The sequence below is a fragment of the Macaca mulatta genome, chromosome 4, assembly GCF_049350105.2.
Source record: "Macaca mulatta isolate MMU2019108-1 chromosome 4, T2T-MMU8v2.0, whole genome shotgun sequence".
Taxonomy (NCBI): Eukaryota; Metazoa; Chordata; class Mammalia; order Primates; family Cercopithecidae; genus Macaca; species Macaca mulatta.
In genome coordinates, this window is record NC_133409.1 from 71,715,807 (window position 1) to 71,733,882 (window position 18,076).

General features: G+C 39.2%; 1 protein-coding gene and 1 long non-coding RNA gene across 3 annotated transcripts; one reads left to right on the forward strand and one right to left on the reverse strand.

Moving 5' to 3' along the window:
* Positions 1-3,385: 3,385 nt before the first annotated feature.
* FBXO5 (F-box protein 5) lies at positions 3,386-16,942 on the reverse strand. Of its 2 annotated transcripts, none has more exons than XM_001096104.4 (5): positions 16,170-16,942; positions 8,193-8,910; positions 6,213-6,303; positions 5,128-5,310; positions 3,386-4,274 (listed from the first exon to the last, which is right to left on the reverse strand). In XM_001096104.4, the coding sequence occupies exons 1-5, from the start codon at positions 16,270-16,272 to the stop codon at positions 4,023-4,025; spliced, it is 1,347 nt and encodes a 448-aa protein (XP_001096104.2). In that variant the 5' UTR covers positions 16,273-16,942; the 3' UTR covers positions 3,386-4,022. The 2 variants fall into 2 exon arrangements, with proteins under 2 accessions (XP_001096104.2, XP_014992589.2); XM_015137103.3 differs by having other exon boundaries at positions 16,547-16,939.
* LOC144340722 (uncharacterized) lies at positions 16,548-17,536 on the forward strand. Its single transcript, XR_013417005.1, has 2 exons — positions 16,548-16,800; positions 17,254-17,536. It is a non-coding gene; the product is annotated as an uncharacterized LOC144340722 (long non-coding RNA).
* The last annotated feature ends 540 nt before the right edge of the window (positions 17,537-18,076 follow it).

Sequence of the window (18,076 nt, forward strand, 5' to 3'; positions counted from 1 at the left end):
GTTGGCTGCATAAAAGTCTTCTTTTGAGAAGTGTCTGTTCATATCCTTCACCCACTTTTTCATGGGATTGTTTTTTTCTTGTAAAGTTGTTTAAGTTCTTTGTAGATTCTGGATATTAGCCCTTTGTCTGATGGATAGATTGCAAAAATTTTCCCCTATTCTGTAGGTTGCATCTTCACTCTGATGATAGTTTCTTTTTCCGTGCAGAAGCTCTTTAGTTTAATTAGATCCCATTTATCAATTTTGGCTTTTGTTGCCATTGCTTTTGGTGTTTTGTTCATGAAGTAATTGCCCATGCCTATGTCCTGAATGGTATTGCCTAGGTTTTCTTTTAGAGTTTTTATGGTTTTAGGTCTTACGTTTAAGTCGTTAATCCATCTTGAGTTAATTTTTGTATAAGGTGTAAGGAAGGGATCCAGTTTCAGCTTTCTACATATGGCTACCCAGTTTTCCCAACATCATTTATTAAATAGGTAATTCTTTCCTCGTTGCTTGTTTTTGTCAGGTTTGTCAAAGATCAGATGGTTGTAGATGTGTGGTGTTATTTCTGAGGCCTCTGTTCTGCTCCATTGGTCTATATATCTGTTTTGGTACCAGTACCATACTGTTTTGGTTACTGCAGTCTTGTAGTATAGTTTGAAGTCAGTTAGCATGATGCTTTCAGCTTTGTTCTTTTTGCTTAGGATTGTTTTGGCTATGTGGGGTCTTTTTGGTTCCATATGAAATTTAAAGTAGTTCTTTCCAATTCTGTAAGAAAGTCAATGGTAGCCTGATGGGGATAGCATTGAATCTATAAATTACTTTGGGTAGCATGGCCATTTTCACGATATTGATTCTTCCTATCCATGAGCATGTAATGTTTTTCCATTTGTTTGTGTCCTCTCTTATTTCCTTGAGCAGTGGTTTGTAGTTCTCCTTGAAAAGGTCCTTCAATCCCTTGTAAGTTGTATTCCTAGGTATTTTATTCTCTTTGTAATAATTGTGAATGGGAGTTCACTCATGATTTGGCTCTCTGTTTCTCTGTTATTGGTATATAGGAATGCTTGTGATTTTTGCACATTGATTTTGTATCCTGAGACTTTGCTGAAGTTGCTTATCAGCTTAAGGAGATTTTGGGCTGAGATGATGGGGTTTTCTAAATATACCGTCATGTCATCTGCAAACAGAGACAATTTGACTTCCTCTTTTCCTAATTGAATATCCTTTATTTATTTTCTTGCCTTATTGCCCTGGCCAGAACTTCCAACATTACGTTGAACAGCAGTGGTGAGAGAGGGCATCCTTGTCTTGTGCCTGTTTTCAAAGGGAATGCTTCCAATTTTTGCCCATTCAGTATGATATTGGCTGTGGGACTGTCATAAATAGCTCTTATTATTTTGAGATATGTTCCATCAATACCTAATTTATTGAGAGTTTTTAGCATGAAGGCTGTTGAATTTAGTCGAAGGCCTTTTCTGTATCTATTGAGATAATCATGTGGTTTTGTCATTGGCTCTGTTTGTGATGGATTACATTTATTGATTTGCGTATGTTGAACCAGCCTTGCATCCCAGGGATGAAGCTGACTTGATCATTATAGGTAAGCTTTTTGATGTGCTGCTGGATTCAGTTTGCCAGTAATTTATTGAGGATTTTCACATCGATGTTCATCAGGGATATTGGCCTGAAATTCTCTTTTTTTGTTATCTCCCTGCCAGGTTTTGGTATCAGGATGATGCTGTCCTCATAAAATGAGTTAGGGCGAATTCCCTCTTTTTCTATTGTTTGGAATGGTTTAAGAAGGAATGGTACCAGTTCCTCTTTGTACCTCTGGTAGAATTTCGGCTGTGAATCCATCCCTTCCTGGACTTTTTTTGGTTGGTAGGCTATCAATTACTGCCTCAATTTCAGAACTTGTTGTTGGTCTATTCAGGGATTTGACTTCTTCCTGCTTTAGTCTTGGGAGGGAGTATATGTCCAGGAATTTATCCATTTCTTATAGATTTTCTAGTTTATTTGCGTGGAGGTGTTTATAGTATTCTGTGATGGTAGTTTGCATTTCTGTGGGATTGGTGGTTATATCCTCTTTATCATTTTTTATTGCATCTATTTGATTCTTCTCTTTTCTTCATTAGTCTGGCTAGCGGTCTATTTTGTTGATCTTCTCAAAACATCAGCTCCTGGATTCACTGATTTTTTTGAAGGTTTTTCATCTATCTCCTTCAGTTTTGCTTAGTTCTTATTTTCTGCTAGCTTTTGAATTTGTTTGCTCTTGCTCCTCTAGTCCTTTTAGTTGTGATGTTAGGTGTCAATTATAGATCTTTCCTGCCTTCTTGTGTGCATTTAGTGCTATAAATTTCTCTCTACACACTGCTTTAAATGTGTCCCAGAGAATCTGGTACGTTGTCTTTGTTCTCATTGGTTTCAAGGAACATCTTTATTTCTGCCTCAATTTTGTTATTCACCCAGTAGTCATTCTGGTGCAAGTTGTTCAGTTTGCATGTAGTTGTGTGGTTCTGAGTGAGTTCCTTAATCTTGAGTTCTAATTTGATTGCACTGACAGCACCTTACTTGTAATAGCAGAAAATGGAGTAAAGAGCGAAACATCCATCAACTGGTGAATGAACTCGTATATCCAACAGCATACTGCCTCGTAAGGAAAGCCCATTAACTACTGATGCATGCACACAGATGAATGTCAAAATAGCCTTCAGTGAAAGCAAACTTTGACTCCATTTATAGAAAATCCTTGAAAAGTCTACAGTGACAAAGATCAGTGATTGCCTGGGAGTTGACAGGAGGGACCCTCTACCTTAGGTTTTTGTTGAGATCAAAGGCAAAGCCCTTAAACTTCTTTGGGGCCTAATTGATAGCATTCAAGGCCCACCCTTCAATCTTTGAAGGGTCTAGTCTGAATTCAACCTCTTAGGATTTCCCCATATTCATAATTGAAACTGAAACATAACTTTGGAATTAAGGAATAAAGACATCCTTGTTCTGGGCTCTTGTTACTAGCACATGTGTTTGACTACAGCCAAGACGGTGTCTTATTCTATACAATTTAAATCCTTCTAGCTTTTTTGGGGGTATGGGGTGCTATTTAATCCAAGTTCAGCTGGTTTAGTGATAAATTACATCAGTATTTACCAGTGTCTTTTATGCTCTTCCTGTATTGAATCATCTCGAGATATTTATCTCAAGACCCAACCCACAACTACTGAATTAAGCTATTAAGTGGGGAAAAACCGGGATCAGGGTACTGTCTAAAAATCTCAGAAGCTCCCCAGAAAAACCATCACAAAAATCCATTCAATGCCTTCACACAAACGCGTCTACTGCAGCTTCCTAATTCAGTTGTTTCCAGGATTACAATGTTTATAAAAGGTATACATTAAGCTTGTAACAATTTTATTTAGCAAAATTTATTTTTGTATGTACATACAAAAGACATTTTCTTTGACATATAAAAAATACAGAAATATTTACATGTCTACAAAAATATTAAAACAGATTTCAGAAATAAGGAAAACAAGCACGTTTTTACAAGGATACTTTCTTGGGAAATATACACACAAAAAAAGCTTTAGAAAGGTGACAAAACATTTAATAGACTCCAGAAGTTGATATTCCCATTGGTATCAATTGAGTAAGATGAGTATAAAATGTCTGAAATGCTAACAGATGGAAAACCAGACTTACATTTAAGACTGTCTGGGTAAAATTGCATGGGTTTCCTTTACCATAAAATTGAATCAATTTTTTTTTTTTTAACCCTCAGTATCACATAACTATCTACTTTTCCTTTTTTCTTAAAATATTTAAATTGTTTGATTTGTATTGAGAATTTTAAACTTTTTCTCATTAAATTGTAAAAATAGTTTAAGAGGTTGTCTATCCTCTTTATCCTCTGGGGGGAAAAAACCTCAGGATACTACACTGATTTCAACATAAAATTGAAAATCACAATACAATATTTTTTTAAGTTAAAACCTAACATTTTCTAACTAACATTCATGATCAGTAACAATTGATTTAATAAGAGATCACAATCTTCGTAAATTCTTTTTGCTTTTCTTTGTACCAGGCAGGGGACCTATTTTACAACTGGCTTTGAGGAGCTTGCCATCTGAACAGTCTTTGGTAGTATGGTAATTACATAGACACCTCGTACAATAATCAAATCCACAGCCTTCTCGTTTGCAGGTTGCCCGTTGTAAATAGCAATCATATTTTGCAGGTGAATTACAGCGAATACAGGCTTTGAGGCTTTCATTCTTTTTCAAAGTCTTGGCAACCTAAAAAGAAAAAAAAACAACTATAAACAAATTTCAGCAAGGATTACATGTACTTTAGTTAGTAAAACCAAGAAGGACACCCTTGCACCTTCCCCAATACATGTATGAAATATCACTGTCACACATACGATAACTACTGCCCTAAGTTTTATCTATGTAGTACCTGCTAGCAGATGCTCAATAAATACTTTCTGAATAAATTTGTATGTTGCATTACTCATTATGGCATAAAATTTAAGACTAGTTTTGTTATGTAGGATTTACATTTACTGATCAACATGAATCAGAAAATATTCTATAATTTTGGTAAGTTATCTAAATTAAGCTTGCAAAGTTATCTACATGTGAGTAGAACTTTTAGCACACATCACTCACTGATCTGAGGGTATAATAGAAGGCCTTCAAGTTCAGAAAGCTTGCCTTTTTCCACTTAACTCTCTTCCTCAGTTCTTAAAGGTGGAAACTGCAAAATGTAATATTGACTACTTTTATAAGAAATCTAGGTTTTTCATTATTTCCTCAGTTTCTAAATTAGAACCCAAAATCACTGAACTTTCATAAACAATGCCAAACAGTACCTAATATTCAGACATACATTTCTGTGTACTTTCCTAATTTCATGTTTGTTTTCCACATTATTGTGAGTGAAATGAACAGGACACTAATGAAATCCCTAATAGTTCTAATCATACTACAATTAAATTTAAATGATCACCAATATCAGGTTTCATAATGTCAGAGAATAAACTAGTTATTATCTAGAGCCAAGTTACATTTTGACCTTGAAAGTTCTTTTACATTTCTTACTCTAAATCCCTTATGTTTTAAGATTTATGATTAGACAAAAAATTACCTCAGAGAATTCATTGTGTCGACTATAAGTAGAACCCTTCTGATCACCTTGATTGGATACCTTGGTTTGAGCATCTTTTTTGAGAGAAGTCTGGGCTGCTGATTTCTGAACAGAAGCCAGTGGGGTTCTGAACATAACAAATTCTCTGGTTGACGCATGTGGTGAAAATTTATTGTTGTTTTCCTAATAAAAAAAAAAAGTTTCAATAGAACTTAGAAATTATTTCCTGTATCCTCAACAATGAGACATTTTTATGTTTGTACATAAAAGAAATGATGGCCGGGCGTGGTGGCTCAAGCCTGTAATCCCAGCACTTTGGGAGACCGAGATGGGCGGATCACGAGGTCAGGAGATCGAGATCATCCTGGCTAACACGGTGAAACCCCGTCTCTACTAAACACATAAAAAAAATTAGCCAGGTATGGTGGCAGGCGCCTGTAGTCCCAGCTACTTGGGAGGCTGAGGCAGGAGAATGGCGTAAACCCGGGAGGCGGAGCTTCCAGTGAGCTGAGATCCGGCCATTGCACTCCAGCCTGGGCGACAGAGCGAGACTCTGTCTCAAAAAAACAAACAAACAAAAAGAAATGACAAGATTATGTAAGAGACTTATCCCTACATGCAATTTACCTGCACATACTTAAACAAAGCAATACCTAAATACTCACACATACCAAGCCTAACTTATAGACAGAAACTGTGAACTAAAACTGTGAGAAATCACTTTAAAGGCAGAGATATGGTACTTAATACCTAAAAAGTGAAACAGCTTTTCCAAATTTTCCACGTTGTAAAATACACATACACACAACTGGCAACTAAGATTGACTAAATGGTCAACTCTATCTGAGAATTGAGTAATTTTCCCTTTGTTACTTTAGACATTCTATTTCTAGGAAGAATCCAAGAAATAAATGATTGAGTTGAGATTTATTTTTGAATGTGGTTTCTAAGTTCTAGTATAAGGTTGAAATACTTTATGAATGTAAAGAAGTGTTTCCAGATTACCTGTTTTTTTTTTCTTCTCTATTTCTAGAAGAGCACTAGCAGTGCATTTTTAACTAAAAACATCGTCTGCAAACACTTACGGTAACTCTTTGTATTGCTTTACTGTACAACTGGAATGCCCCCTTATCATCTTCTAGGATCTTCTTCCAAGTTGTGCTCACTTTAGACACACTGGAAAAGTAAATTACCATAAATGAAATAATTAAAGCATCACAAAGAGCTAAGATGAATACAGTAGAAAAACATTAGCAGTGCAAAAAAGTATTTACATTATTAGTAGTGCTTCTCAAACCTGACCACATTACAATTGCCTGGCAGTTTTAACTGGTCTAAAATGGAGCTCAGGGCTCTGTATTTTTAAAAAGCTCCCTCCTCATCAAGTAATTCTAAGTGCATTGAGGCTTAAGAACCACTGCTTTGTACAGTATTTTTTCACAATATCTGCAAACATCAAATAGTAGCCACCATTGTGTGTGTGTGTGTGTGTGTGTGTGTGTGTATATATATATACATATATATATGATACCATGTTAGCTATCTGGTAAAAGTAATAGACAAATTTCAAAGTACTCTAGGCAGACTGCTATTAGAAACCAACTTTAGAAACTCACTATGTTAACAGAAAAAGTAGAATCTGTGATACTGATTTGATTGTCCCTCAAGCTGTTTAGGCTCATGCCTGTAATCCCAGCACCTTGGGAGGTCAAAGTGGGCGGATCACAAGGTCAAGAGATCGAGAGACCATCCTGTCCAACACAGTGAAACCCCGTGTCTACTAAAAATACAAAAATTAGCTGGGCATGGTGGCACGTGCCTGTAGTGCCAGCTACTCAGAAGGCTGAGGCAGGAGAATTGCTTGAACCCGGGAGGCAGAGGTTGCAGTGAGCCGAGATCGCGCCACTGCACTCCAGCCTGGTGATAGGGCGAGACTCCGTCTCAAAAAACAAAAACAAAAAAAACCAAGAAGCTGTTTATATCTGTTTTGCTTTAGCTCTTGTTTCATAAAGACCAGTGTAAACTCATACTTGCAAAGAGTACCTCCAGATAATTTTTCAAAAAGCCAAAAGAAACAAAAAACAAAAAACAAAAACCCAACCCCAGTTGAGTCCTATCTAATTCTAGTCTGCATAATCACCTTAATTCTCAAAGTTATCTGACTAAATGATTTTCCTTGGTAGATTGAGAAAGAAATGGTGGTTAGCACAAGGTTTCTAAGAAATCATTATAAACAGAGCCTGGGAGGCGGAGGTTGCAGTAAGCCAAGATTGCACCATTGCACTCCAGCCTGGGTGATGGGAGTGAAACCCTGTCTCAAAATACATACATACATACATACATACATACATACATACATACATAATAATAATAAATCACAAATCCCTATTTGTGGATCTTCATATTTTCATGACTATCAAACCTAGGAGAGCCCTACCACCAAAAAATGGCTCAGAAAGAACAAAAATTACTTCATACTTTCTGGTGTGACAAGTCATAATGCCTATTAGACATGTAGACTGGAACTAGGCTGTTTTATAGTTAAGCCCCAAAGATGTAACTTACATATTAGAAATGTCAAAACTAAAAGGAACAAAGATCCTAATCCAATAGAAACAGTTTTGTAATAGCATGAATATAAAATTTGAAATGACTAGGTTAAATGCATAATTCTAAAGTTTTCTTTCATCTTAGTGGCACATAGGTAGCAAAACACCAGCAAAAGTCATTACCGCAATTAAACAACATTGTAAGGTTACCTACAACAGGTTGAGCATCTCTAATCCAAAAATCTGAAAACTTCTGAATGCTGACATGATGCTCAAAGGAAATGCACATTGGAGCACTTCTGGATTTCGGATTAGGGATGTTCGACTGTTTAACCTGTAGGGTATAATACAAATATTCCAAAATTCGAAAAACATCTGAAATCCTTCTGGTCCCAAGCATTTCAGATGAGAGACACTCAACCTGTACAACAGCCTTTGCATGAGCTGGTGGTACTGAGCCACTAATAGCAATGTTCAGTGGATTATGCTAACATGTATATTCAAAACAGTACTTACTTGATTAAGTCCATGTCACTGAGTTGTGCTAAAATAGTTGCTAAGAGATGTCTGAGTTCCCTTCGAAAGAGTTCGCTGAGAATATCTACACATTCTAGGCCCATTTTTCTGCCAATTATATTCTGCAGTCTAAAATTTCCTCTGGCTATAATTTCCTTCAGCATCTCCCGATCTACTTTAGGATTTCGCTTTGCATTCTTTTTTAATGTTGAACAAACCACTTTTTCAAAATGAAGAACTGGCAGCAAGTTTTTGTTGGGATATTGGTCTGGGCTTTGTATTTGTAGCAGGCAGGACTGTGGACTGTCACTGAAATTTTCCTCCAGGAGGCTACCTTCTTCATGTTCACTGAGGCCACTTTGTTGAGAAAATGAGGAATAGCCACTGTCTTCATAAAGTCTACTGGTCTCTAGTGCTTCTATTTCATTTGTACTATTAAGTGTTTGTTGCACATGTTGATTTTCCTTGTTATGCAAGGGTTTGCTTTCAGTTTCAAGTTCTACAATCCTAGGGCTCACAATCGGTGACCCAATACATGACAGCCTTTCATAGTCTTTAATGCAGTCTTTACAGGAACCTTCCAAATATGCAGGGGTGTAGGAAACTAGTCTTCCAATGTCATCAGGTTTTACCAGTTTAAGTCCGGAATGAACATGGTTACAATTAAAATCACACTTCATTTTGACAGAAAGGGTAGAACTTTCTTCTTCTTTACAACCTATAAAAAGAACATAACATTTACATCTTAATGGCAAAATTTCCACACATCCCTACTTCTTCAATTGGGATATACAAAGATTACTTTGCAATCTCTCAGCGTTAGGTATTGTCTACGTGTACTTGCTTATACAGCTGTGATGTTATTCAAGTTTAATTATTGAGATGACAACAATATGTGAAAATATTACTTAAATCTTGTAAGTATATACAAATTATATTATTCTTGAGAAGGCATTTCAGAACAGACTGCTTTTGGATAGCTGTAACATCTGACTGTTATCTATAACTGATTGAGTAAAAAACAGTGGAAAAAGGGGCTATATAATAAACATCTGTGTTTATGGAATAAATGAGGAAATGTGATGTATCAAAAGAGTAGGCTCTATGGTCAAAGTTATCCTTAAAGTAACCACAAATACTTTTAGATTCAGTGTTTATTCCTTGGACTTAAATGACATATGGTTCTCTTTGACTTAAGCACAACCCAAGCCACTGACAGCAAAAATGGTTAAGATTAGTACAGGAGGACAACGTATAAGGGTGGGAATAATCTTGATAAAAATAATAAAAATTTTGTATATTATTTCACCATTAGCAATGATTGCAAGCCTTAAAATAACTAATCAAGAAATCTATAGGTAGCATGGAGAAAAGAACTAATAACACATTTAAACAACTATAAATTAAAGTCTACCTGAATTCCCACAGCTCTTATCTCCAAGTTTTATTCTGATGGGTGCTCTTGGTGACCTTCTAATATATTTCAAGTGTTTGTCTACCTTACTGGATAGTAAACTCAAGTACAGGGACATCTCCCTGTATCTTCTCTAATAATGTGCTGGAAACTGCTGTCTTTTAATCACTGAACAAAGACATTCCACCGTAAGAATGAATAGTTCTGCTATCAATCAAAAATAAGAGTTGGTAAATAAGAAAAGAATGACACTCTAATCAATTAACCAGATTTAAAAATATGAGTGGTAGGGCAGCAGGTGTAAATTACTGTTCAATTGCTTTAAATAACTTAAGATAAACTTGCTATTAATGATAAATAGAAAAAAGGGAAAGATTTGTTCAGGGTTTTATTACCACCCTGCTCCAACACTCAGGACCTAAGAAATCAGTTAAGACACAATGGAGCAGGCAGCGTCTTAAGATAGCTTTAAAGAAAGGTTTCACCATCCCTGTGCTATAGACATTTTGCAGTGAATGCCTCTTTGTTCTCAGGGGTTGTCCTGTGCATCGTAGGATGTTAAGCAGCCTTTACCCATTAGACACCAGGGGCAGCCCCCACTCCCAATATGCAATATCTCCAGTTACCAGTTATTGCCAAATATTGGGGAGGGGAAAAGGCCAGCTGCAAAATTTCCTCTGTTCTTCAGTTGAGAACCACAACTCTAAAAAGTGATTAGGATTGTCAGGCAACAGTGGCCTGGTAAGGGCATTCACAATTTGAGCAATGGCACAATGCTGGGAAGGAATATGGTAGATGGGTTCAGAAACTGTTTAGCATTGTTGAAGGCAGAGAATAAGAGTAGGGAAACAATGCAGACATGAGCTAAGAAAGCCTGAATATTAAATGCCAGGTTAAAATGTGCCCCATCTACCATCCCCACACAGCCATCTACCATCCCCACATCTCTAAATATATAGCTAACAATTTATCCTGTCAGTAAATGTATATGGCATCAGTATGCTTAGTCTGCACTAAATATTGGCAATGTGTTCACATTAAATTTAACCATTTTTTTACATAGAGCAAAACTTTTCAACTCAAAGTACAAATGGATACTTTCATAGAACGTAACTTGTAGAGAGAAACTGCTTGTAAATTCCCAATGTTAATACAGTGAAAGACACATAATATGTGCTCCAGGATCCACTAAACAGAAAATTAAGAGTTGAGCTGCATAAAAAATAAAGGATATACAAATTCTAGCTCCCTAATTAACCCTAAATCTAGAACAAATGATTCTGAGTGGTTTACTTTCATTCAGAGGAAAAGTAAAAAATAACAAGAGACTGCTTCTATTTTTGCCTCAAATCAACTAAAGAATTAGGTTTGATTTATACATGACCACAATTTACATGAGAGGATAAAAAAGCAGAAGCCACTTATGAAGGCACGCTCTGCTTTGTTTAGCTGCCTAAACCAAAAAGGCCTGAAAATACTTCAGGAATTCAAAGTCATTCTCTTTCTGCTGTCTTTAGAACAGTTACTGGGAGGTTGTCCTATAGAACCTCTTTCATTCAACACTGTTCTTTGAATATGGACAGTTCTTTAAAATTAGAGCTAATAATGATGCAAATACTTTATACTTGTTTAGAAGTTTGCAATTTCCAATGCTTACAAACCTTTTGAAGTAGGATGGGGAATTGTTATTTTTACAATTGAGCATACTGAAGTGTGTAGCTTAGTTTGCCCAATACAGGTAGTTAATTAAATGAGCCAGATCTCTCTTCCTCATTATAATGAGGTGCTCTGGAAAAACAGATCTTACGAATAACATTTATACTGTTTATAAAAATGACAGAAAAGCCAGAATTTATGGTGCAAGCGCACTTAAGGTACTAAAGAAAAAAATGTGTACATTTTTTTTCTCATGTGAGCTGGCCCTTTTTCAGTCCTTAGTAACAATGACCTTTCCATCCCAGGGGCTTTGTACATTATGTCTTTCCCTACTTAGAATATCTTTTCCGCTTCCTTTGCCTATTTACCTTCTAATCCATTACTCATGGAGAGCTGCTTCTTCTTTTTTTTTTTTTTTGAGGGAACTTTTCAGACCTCATCAAACCCTACTTTAAAGCACTACCAAATTGAAATTTTTAAAAGTACTTTTAAGTTTCTTAAAGGCCAGACATGACTGTTACTGCTTATGACAAAATCCAAGCAAACACCAGTGCCTGACACAATGAAGACATATGATATAAAAATGTTTCCCATTTTTTTTTGTTAGCTAATACCAACATTAGAATCTGTATTCTTCCTCATGAAATTAGCACTTAAGGAGTTAAAATGACTACCACATTCCTCTTGCAACAACATATATTTTCACATGAATAATTAGATTTAGTATTTAGGTCAGGTGCAGTGGCTCATGCCTATAATCCCAACACTTTGGGAGGCTGGGATTGGGAGATTGCTTGAGTTCAGACCAGTCTAGGCAACATAAAGAGACCCCATCTCTATAAAAATTTTAAAAAGAAACTAGCTGGGCATGGTGGCATGCACCTGTGGTCCCAACTATTAGGGAGGTTGAAGCGGGAGAATTGTTTGAGCCTGGGAGGTTGAGGCTGCAGGGAGTTGTGATCGTACCACTGCATTCCAGCCTGGAAGACAGAGGGAAACCCTGTCTTAAAAAAAAAAGAAAAAAGAAAAAAAGGTTTGGTATTTTAAAAGAATTTTAATAAACTTATTCTGAATTTACAGAAAAGCTGCAAGAATAGTGCAGAACTCCTGTACCCCCATTGCTCAACTTATATTACTAACATGAATGCATGTCACAACAAATTAACCAATATTGCTGCATTAACTAAAATCCCTATTTTATGTGGACTGCTGTGGTTCCTACCTTAAGTCTTTTTACTCTTCCAGGGTCTTATCTAGGATACATTATATTTAGTCATCATATCTCCTCAGGCTCCTCTTGACTATGACAATTTCCTTGTTGATAATTACCTTGACAATTCTGAGAAATACTGGTTATTTTGTAGCCTGTTCCACAATTAGGATTTGTCAAGTTTTTCTCAGCCTTAGTCTGGGGCTGTGGGTTTTTAGACCACAGAGGTAAGGTCCTATGATTTGAACTGATGTTAACCTTGATGACTTGGCTGAGGTAGTATTTCTGAGCTTCTTCCAAATGTAAAGTTACTCCTTTTTGTTCTTTTTCCACTTGAAACTTTTTGGAAGGAAGTCACTATGCACACCTCACACTTAAAGAAGTAAATTTATAAATCATTTGGAATTCTTCTGTACAGCAGATTTGTCCATTAATTTCCTATTTATTCATACTACCAATCATTTATATCAGTATAAACTCATAGACTTTGGGTTATAATCCAATACTACTTATTGTATTGCTCAAATTGTTCCAGCTTTTGCTATTGTGAGCTCTTTCAGTTGACATTGGTGTCCATTTCACATACTTAAATCATTTTGTGTTTTGAACATCCCTTACTTTCTGGGACTACAAGATGCTCTAAGCGTATCTTCTAATTTCCCTGTTCCAGCCCTAGAATCAGTCATTTCTCCAAAGAACTCTGATTTCCTTTTTTTTTTTTGGAGAAAGGTATTAAATGAAAGTGAAATCTGGATGTTGGTTGTTGATTTAATTTTAAAACATGAAATTAATGTATTTTTCATTTCCATAACAATACTGCAGAAGAAACAGATTAGCATAGCATGATGTTTTATAAAAAAGGAAGCTGAAGCAACTGTTTGCAAAAGGTTAAATCCATTCCTTTTAACTAGCTAAGTGTTTTCCAATGACCAGGCCAAATTTGGGAAATATGTGAAATATTCATATAATTGACTTATTATCCAGAAAGACAGAAAATATTATATGGCTTCATAACCTCTTGAATTAAACAGATGAGGGCTAAGAGTTCAGTTGAACCATTTCACTTATTTATCCAACATCCACTCAGTGCCAGGGTAGGGGGAGAGAAAGATATTAATTAGGGATGATCTTTTAGCAAAGCTGACATTCTGAAATCTGAACACCTTATGGAAATCTAGTGGAAGAGTTCCAGATGGTGGGAAACATAGGAAACAAGGAAAAATGTGAGTGCTCAATAAAGAGAAATATCTGTAGGGCTGAGTTGGGGGAGGTTATTGAAAATTATAGTTGAAGAGGTAGAATGATCTGCAGATTTGTGGGGTAGGCTGGGTCCTATGTGGAGGACTGAGGTTTGGTTTACATTTTTGGAAGATCACTGGCAGTTGTGGAGAATGAATTGCAGGAAGGTAAAAGTAGAAGCAGAGAGAATATAGTTCGAAGTGTTTATCACAGAAGTACAGAGTGTGGGAAACTCAGACTAGAAGGATTGTAGTGGAAATGAAAATAACTGCATAGATTCAAGGTCTGTTATTTAGGAGGGTAAAGTCAATTTGCTGCTAATCTACTAGATGTGGATATGAAGAAAAGGAGAGTAAAAAAACACCCTGGGGTTTAAGGCTTGAGTATCTAAGGTGATATAGTGCTATTTACTAAGTTATGGAAAAACTGATGAAATTAACGCTTAAAAACCTTAGTTTCCTCATCCATAAAATGGGAGTAAGACAATAAAACAGGACTAAATGCAAGGCAAAGTCCCTGTCACAAGGGTCTAGTCAATACAATCTATTTTTAATCACATAAGCCAAATCCCTTCATATTCCTTACATTGCCAATCATTAACATTTAAAAGTAGTAAAGCACATTTCACAAAGAAGTATATATTTCAGAATAACACATACTTTTCCATTAGAATGTATAGAGTTAAGAATCAGATCCAAGTTTGAATGAAAATCCTGGCTTAACCTTTTGACTAGCTTTGTGAACTTGGAATGTCCTATTCCTACTTTTCCCCCAAGCGCAGATAGTAATAAGACTCATACATGGCATTGTTTAAATTTCTCATTTACCGACTCCCAGCCCAGTCATACAGAAAAAAGAAAATTTTACAATGTTTGACTTTACATTTAATTTTCCAATATAGACCTGATCCTCCATATTAAATATCATAAATAAGGCTGCAGTCCTTAAAAATCTTTGTAACTCTTCTGTTAACTAAAATAATTAAGTTCCAGTCTCTAATACCTACAGATAACCACCATGTGGTCAACGTTAGGCATGGCCATTCCTTAAGAGTTTAAGAGGCCCAATGCTTGTGACCATAATCTTTAAGAGAAAATTTTAGAAAAGCCTACTTTCAAAACTATCTGGAGGTAACATATATGTATTTTTAATTTCATCTCCTCAAACCTGTAAACTGGGGAAAAAATTCCAATAGGCAGTAAATTCTTTCTGAGGAGCAAGGTAGTAAAGACAAATGGAGTTATCAAAAAAGAAAAAAAAAACCCTCATAAAGCCATCAAGCTTCAAAATTTCAATGGTAGATTGATGATCCAGGATCTTCTAGAAATATACTTTCTATTAAAATAAAAATTAAGCTTTTTTTTTTTTCTCCAGAGACGTTTAGAGTTCTTTTCTAATAAAAGAGTCATTACAAAATAGTACAATGCCGAATTGCTATTTTTTTTTCATTTTGGGTTATTTCTCAGGTAAAAATAAGGGCATATGGATTTTATTTAGAGGTAGCAACAAAGAGGGTAAAAATAAGCATTTGAGTGCCTTCCATTCTCTACAAGCTTTGAAATAAAGGACTATCTAGTTCTTCATGAGTTATGGGGAAAAAGTCACCAATTCTTCGATTCTCACAAAATCATCTTAATACTATGGACAAATTCAAGGTTTGTGGTAAAAACTGCTTTTTAAAAACTCTTCCCTTTCCACTCCAGGCCCTGAGACTGGGTTAATGGGCAAAGGGAGAAAAAAATGGGAAAACGTAACGTTTTTGTTTGGATGTCCCAGTTGAGTCTGGTCCAATGAGGTGGGGGGTCTCTCCGTTTGGCGGGAGTGGGGAGGGAGACCCTAGAACTCCTGAGAGATCGGTGAGGCTGCCCCACAGGGCGCAGGACACGCGGAGGAGGCGGGAGATAACCGCGAGCGCGATCTCCCGCGCCCGCCAGTAAGGCTGGGACCGCGAAAAATCGGGGAAACTGCCTTTGGCTGTGAGGGTGCGGGGCAGATGTAGAAAAGGGGCGCAGAGGGACGAAGGTGAGGCACCTGGCCAGGCCCTGGGGGCTGCCTGCTCGCAGCCCTGTCACCGCCGGGGGCTCCGGGGTGGGGGAGGGGAGGGGCATTTGGCGCCTATTCAAGCAGGGTGGGGTTGGTGGGTCTTCCGAGAAGGAAAAAGGGCGCCCTGGGATGCCACGACCCGCACCTCCTGGGGTTGGAGTCCAGGGTCAGCGTGAGTGACGGGACCCTGCGGCCCGCCATCTGGCCCCTGCACATCTGGCTCATCTGGCTTCCCCAAGATCCCCAGCCGCCCTCCTCCCCGACCCAGGAACCGCTGCCGCCGCCCGAGGCCGGGCGTGTGGCGTGGCCGCGCGTCCAGGCTCCGGGCGATGTCGGGTCAGGGCCTCAGGCTGCAGCCCTCCCCATGCACCCCTCTAGCGTGCGCGCCCCCCTCGCGCCCGCTCCCCTCACTCACTATCCGAGGGTCGAGGACGCCCGGCGGCTGTCACGGCGCTGGGGCTGGCGCTGCAGGAGCAGCGGGGTGGCCGTGGGGCGCAGCTGCAGGGGCGCCGGCTCATGCCAGCCGACGTGGAGTCCGCCTCAGGTAGAGGAACCGCTCCGGGGGAAGCTGAGCAACCTGCCTGCTTCACAGACCTGTATCTCTTAAAAGGCGCCAGCTGGTACTTTTAAAATCTTTGAATTTGGTGCCTAAATCCGCGCGGTCCAATGAGGCGCGTCGCTCGCATGCACGCACCAATAGGAGGGCGGTGGGTGGGGGCGCCCTCTTCCACGCCCAATTGGACGCTGCCGAGGCGGGGCCGAGCCGCGAAGCCCAGCCCCCTTCCAGCTTACCGGCTACCCACGTCCGGAAAGATGCTACGGCCGGGGGCGGGACCTCCGAGCGCGGGGAGGCCGCGGCCCGGCCACACGTGTGGAGGGCCTAACACGCATGCGTGCGCCCGCCAAGATTCCCTCCGCCGTCTTCCGGACCGGCCTCCTGCAAGTCCTAATCTCAGCCCAAATTCAGCGCCGGCTTCCATCTGGAGATCTTCGATGGGTACAAATGGTAGCCGACTTTCTTCGATCATCTCTCGAACAGCAGTTCGGTGAGCGGCAACTCGGCTCGTCCGGGAATCCAGACTTTCCGGAAGACGGACCCTCCCCCCAGCCCAGCTTAGCCCGCCTCTCTAGGATTTACGCGCGCGCTCCGCTCTCCCTCCTAATTCGCCCCTCCCCTTGACCCACGCCTTTGCGCAGGCGCCTTGGCGGGTTGTGGCTGCAAAGTTGGCGGGTCGGCGCTTGCGCACCGGGGTTCCCCGCGATTTTTTTTTTCCCGGGGCTGGATGAGGGGCGGCCCGCTTAGAGGGGCTGTGCGGCTCTCCCTGCGCCTGGCTGACATCAGCTGTGGGAGACCTGCGGCTGCGTCTCCCAGGGCCTTCCGGCGGGGCCGAGGGTGGGACCGAGGCACTTCTTCCTTGCGAGCGCATTTATTTGTATTTTCAGCCACCCTTCAGACACTTGGTTTACACTTTCCTGGGTTTTTGTTCCTCTCCTTCAAGGACCAAGCGTAGGAGACAGTAGTCCTGCTCCCAAAAAAAGAATAAATAGAAGTCCCCCCTGGACGCCCCTGGCCAAGGGAGTTTTTAGTGATGGCTGGCGTGGACATCAGTATGAAAGTGTACCGGAGTATTAGTGATGCTCAACTTTTCACAATTTGAATATGCACTTAAGTAGGACAGTGCATTCCCTGAACTCAGCTTTATGGCTACAGCCCAGTGATGCCACGGGATGTGAACTCCAAAAAGGCGAATCCTCGTTTGCTGTTTCCCTCTGGTGCCTTTCTGCAGCCTCGGAGTGAGTTATTTGTAGTCAGTGTTCAGTACCGTTAGTGACGAGTCCTGTGTGGCGCGGTCAGGATTAGGATGAGTCATACAAGTGCTGAGTGGATCCTGTCTACCTACAATTTTGATAATTAGTTCATTATGGGCTTTTTGCCTTTTCCATTTAAAAAAAAGGTTACATTAAAATAGTGTCACTCTTGATGACTGAAATTTTTTTCATCCCCGTAAATGCACCTGAGGCCTGTGCTTCCTTGCCTCACTCTAGCCTGGCCCTGGGGCTAGGTCCTGGAGCTTCAGAGTTGAAAAGACAAAGTCCTGTCCTTCAGGGAGTTTACAGAGATCAATGGGAAAGAAGTTGACAGTGAACAATTTCAGAACACGAAAAAGGATATGAAATAATGTATTGGGGTAGAGAATGCAGATTAGTATAGGTTAAGGTTTTTGGATGGTCAGGACGCTTTCTGAGGCTTTGAACCCGGATGTGAGTGTTGAACTGGCCATGCAGAGCTGCATAATAAACAGGGAATAATAAGCAGAGGGA